Raw genomic sequence first — 4191 nt, forward strand, 5'->3', positions numbered from 1 at the left:
TGTAATTTAAATATCTATACAGTGAAGATGATGTCGTTAAATGGGCAGCAACACAAGTGGACCCCAGCAAAACATTTGACATATGTGTTTCAAGAGACAGTGTTGTGGAAGGAGGACTGATACTTTGGCAGCGCCAAAAAAATGGTGGCCCTGTGAACCCTTTGAAAGTCTCCTTTCTTGGAGAAATAGGTGTAGACACAGGAGCTCTGAGGAAGGAGTTTCTTACCAGTAAGCCTGTCTTTTTATGTTATTATATACTGTGTACAGTAATATGAACTGAATGTGGACAAGTTATGACGTCAGGAATTGAAGCAATGTGCTCTAATGTGTTTACTTTTTTTTATAGGGCTTAAAAGGCAGTGTTTCATTTATCTTTTGATAATTGGAATTAATCTGAAGGTTTTAGGCCATGTTTTACTTATAATGTGTTTTATTCTGTGTTCATTTAATTTTGTTCCATAGTTAAGGTTGCAGGGATTGAGAGGAGGCTTTTTGAAGGTGACAGTGACAGGGGAAAGATTCCAAAGTACTCGTTTAACGACCTTGATAAACAGTTGTTCAAGTATGTTTTTTACTTATTTGCCAATCTGATGCATGCATTCTTGTTTTAAGGTATGACAAGTAAATAAGACAAATGTATAGTACAGACCAAAAGTTGGGACACACCTTTTCATTCTAAGAGTTTTCTTCATGACGATGAAGGCATCATAACTATGAATTAATATGAATTTAAATACCTTGGGTCGTTCCTGGACAGTCAGCTCAACTTTGCTGAAAACAATGATTATATTTAGAACTGTTTTTGAACAAAAGCCTTGTTGACAGGTGACTTTAATAAAAAATGTGAATTATGCTATGCAACACCTCAGTTAATTGATATTTTCATATTTACAGAGTAGCAGGGGAGATATTTGCTGTGAGTCTAGCCCAAGGAGGACCAGCACCATGTTTCCTACAGGAATGGTGCTACCACTATCTTGTCACTGGAGAAATTGAGACTCAGGGCATGTATGATGCAGAGTTGTCAACTCTCATAACAAAGGTATGTTAAGTTAAACTACATAATCTGTCATTGTCATGTTCAAGATGGTAAAATAACTTTTTAGTAATATAACCAAAGACAGTCCTATATTCTGCACACCATGGAAACGGATAAAAGATGCATCCGACCTTTCTGTGTACTCTGAAGACATACTGGAGTGTGGTTACACCGGCCCGATTGACACTGAGCATATGAACTCTATATTGAGGTAAGTTTTGGATTCAAGTACCATGGCATTGATTACTGCTTTGGATACAATTTATTAGTTTACTAGGGAATGATTTAAGATTGCAGAACACATTTCAATTCAGTCATTTTACCAATTGAATGAATCACAATATTTCTTTCATTGACTATATAGGGCTGTCTCTCTGCATGCAACAACAAAACGCACACCTATGCTGAAACAACTGCGAGAAGGCCTTGGCGTTTACAACTTGATCAATCTAATGGAGAAAAAACCAGATGAGTGTCGCCGTCTTTTTGTTTTTGGACATAATGAGAAGGTACATTGTGAATATATTTAAACTTCATGTGTTTGTTACATCCATTAAGTTTCCCCCACATGTTTAATGTTAGAATATTATTTTTCCTAGGTTGACTCAAATTACATTATGTCACACATTGACCCACAACTGAGTCCACAGGGTTCTAGAAAACAAGCACAGGAGACCAAAATTTTGGAGTACTTTCAAGATTTCTTGTATGAACTTGAAGGTATGTAAAACCCACTGTATGTCCCTGTGAGTAAATATTTTATTCATTTGTAAAGTTTTCAGTTCGATTCAAGTTTCCACTTCAGCCATGAGCAAAACACATAACCCCAAGTAGCTTACTGTTCTGACAATTCTGACTTGGAAAGTATTACACCTAAGCTTATTCCTGCATAGCTCTTGGGAGTTTCCCACATGCCTGTTGACAAACTCTTAGCAAACCCTTTTATTGTGTGCTAGTAAATGCTTTATTATGACATAGAAAAATTTGGAAAATCTAACAATGCCAAGAGTGCAGAACACTTCAATTTTCAATTTCAATTAATACATATCAGTTTAATTATGTAGTAGAATCATGATTAACTGTTTTTTGGATTGCAACCTCTTTTAGCCCAGTAGCGGGTGAATAATTTAATTTAATTTGTTTCTACATTGACTCAACCTTATTAAAATGTAGAAGCCTCACATTTTAAAGTTTATTTTTATTTTAAAATTGCCCAAATAATGTTTAAGGCATCAAATAGTTACCTGAGCACATACATAACGTTTTTCTGTATGTGTTCAGGTAAATGAAAAATGTTTCATAAAACATAAAAACTAGTCGAATACAAAACAGCATGATGGTCAATAAAATATAATCCTTAACATGATGCATGTTTAAGAGGTTTGTAATTCCCAGAAAAAGCAAATGATTAAAAGAAAATGAAATTACTTTACTATTACTGGCAGATTGTGCTTAATTTGTCAAAAATACTTATTATTTGAATGACAAATTAACAATGTTATTAATATTTTTATAGATGCAGAACAAGCTGACAACGAAGAAGTGCTGACTCTGACTGTTCCAATGGTGATGCAGTGGATGACTGGGCAGGCACATAAACATTTGCTTGTATCAGAAAGAAATACATTTAAAGTCACTGATTTTTGATCACCATTGCCTAGAGCATACACCAGGCCACACTGTGTGCTATCCTGTAGTAAGTGCTTGTACCAGCACAGTGACATTTCCAATGGCCCATCTAAGTGATTATGAGTCCTTCAAGAGTAACTTCAGTACTGCTGTCACATATGGATTCAGCTTTGAGAGACTGTAGGTCAGGAGGTATATCAAAGTGGTTATTGTTGGACCAATAGTTCAGACCTAGCTTAAAAAAACACATTTTACGCTGTTCAAAGACCAGTATTTCCTGAGTTAAGGAAATTTTAATATTTCTTCAAATTACACAGAATCACAGTGCCATCTATTACTACAGTGTAATGTAGTACATTACAGTACATCTGTTATTACAGTGCCTCATATTGTTACTTTTTCTAATGTAATTCTCTGTGATAGTTTTAAGAAAATGTTGCATTTCTTTATTGTCCTTATAGCATTTATAAAGTAGGAATAAACATGACATCCTAACCCTTTAATGGATTAATGTAATTGTAATGTTCTTCAGAACAAGGAAACCGAATTTACTCTACAGCAAACCTGAAGTTGAAAATCTTGCACTAAAATATCTTGGCGTGTTAATAAGTGATTTGATTTGAACATGTACTATGGTCACTCACCAAAAACTTTGAAAGAAATAATTTTGTTAATGACATCAATTGCTTCTATTTATTTTTGTTCCATTGCTGCTGTAATTACAAATTGTCTAATTTAGGGGAATGGTGCTTTTGGTGCTCTGGCATTTTGCTTGTAGCTCAGAGTCTGAGAGGCTTGTCCTCTATCAAACAATTTTTATTTTGGCCTCTTAGTGGAAATGTTGATGACACTTACTGATAACCTTTTTAAACCTTTATAGCTCCACTGTTGAAAATGAGGCTCTAACATTCACAAATGACAGTGATGTTGAACCAGTCCAACATCTGGTTTGAGGTGATTCCTCTGGAACATGTTGGAAGAAAAATATCCCAACTTCAGAAGATGAGCTTTAACCTAACAGAGCTCTGAGGTTCCTCCTGTCAGTATGAGAGTCAGGATGAGGAGGCGCCATGTTAGGAAGAGAAGTGGAAGCTGCAGGATCTTTAGAACAAACAAGTCATGATGCTAGGTCTACTGATTATCCCTCTGTCTGGACACAGGATCAATAGAACCAGTTTAAAAGCTAAAATTAATGGTTATATGCTAGACATGGAAAACTGGGATGCACTCCATGCCATGGTGTTCAGAATTATTTACATATAAATAATCAGCTCAGTTAGATATAAACAATGCACCTTTTTCATTTTTAACCTTAAGAAAAAGGTGATATTGAATCGAGCTGTTATGACTCAGATTTTGGGTGTCCATCTCCCTCTGCTGCATCGTTGTGGAAAACCTGGAGCAGCAGAGATATCTGAGGCTTAGATGTGTATGTTTACCGTTTCTTTAACAAAAAAAAACAGTGGAGTTGTGGTTCATAGTCTGGTATTTTCATATTTCTGAAAATAAAAACTATAATCCTT

The 4191-nt window shown here is 35.3% G+C and overlaps 1 protein-coding gene across 1 annotated transcript in view; it reads left to right on the forward strand.

Moving 5' to 3' along the window:
* The window catches only part of LOC106946023 (uncharacterized), a gene marked incomplete at its 5' end in the record, with an annotated part of 12327 nt that overhangs the window by 5882 nt on the left and 2254 nt on the right, over positions 1-4191 (forward strand). The window contains 6 exons of the mRNA XM_015030089.1: positions 463-562; positions 895-1008; positions 1107-1250; positions 1404-1548; positions 1639-1759; positions 2556-2678. Of these exons, the coding sequence (XP_014885575.1) occupies positions 463-562; positions 895-1008; positions 1107-1250; positions 1404-1548; positions 1639-1759; positions 2556-2678 (747 nt within the window). The remainder of the gene's footprint in view (positions 1-462; positions 563-894; positions 1009-1106; positions 1251-1403; positions 1549-1638; positions 1760-2555; positions 2679-4191) is intronic.

This window comes from Poecilia latipinna, unplaced genomic scaffold (genome assembly GCF_001443285.1).
Source record: "Poecilia latipinna isolate Pla-1442-1.1 unplaced genomic scaffold, P_latipinna-1.0 Scaffold172, whole genome shotgun sequence".
NCBI classification, from domain to species: Eukaryota; Metazoa; Chordata; class Actinopteri; order Cyprinodontiformes; family Poeciliidae; genus Poecilia; species Poecilia latipinna.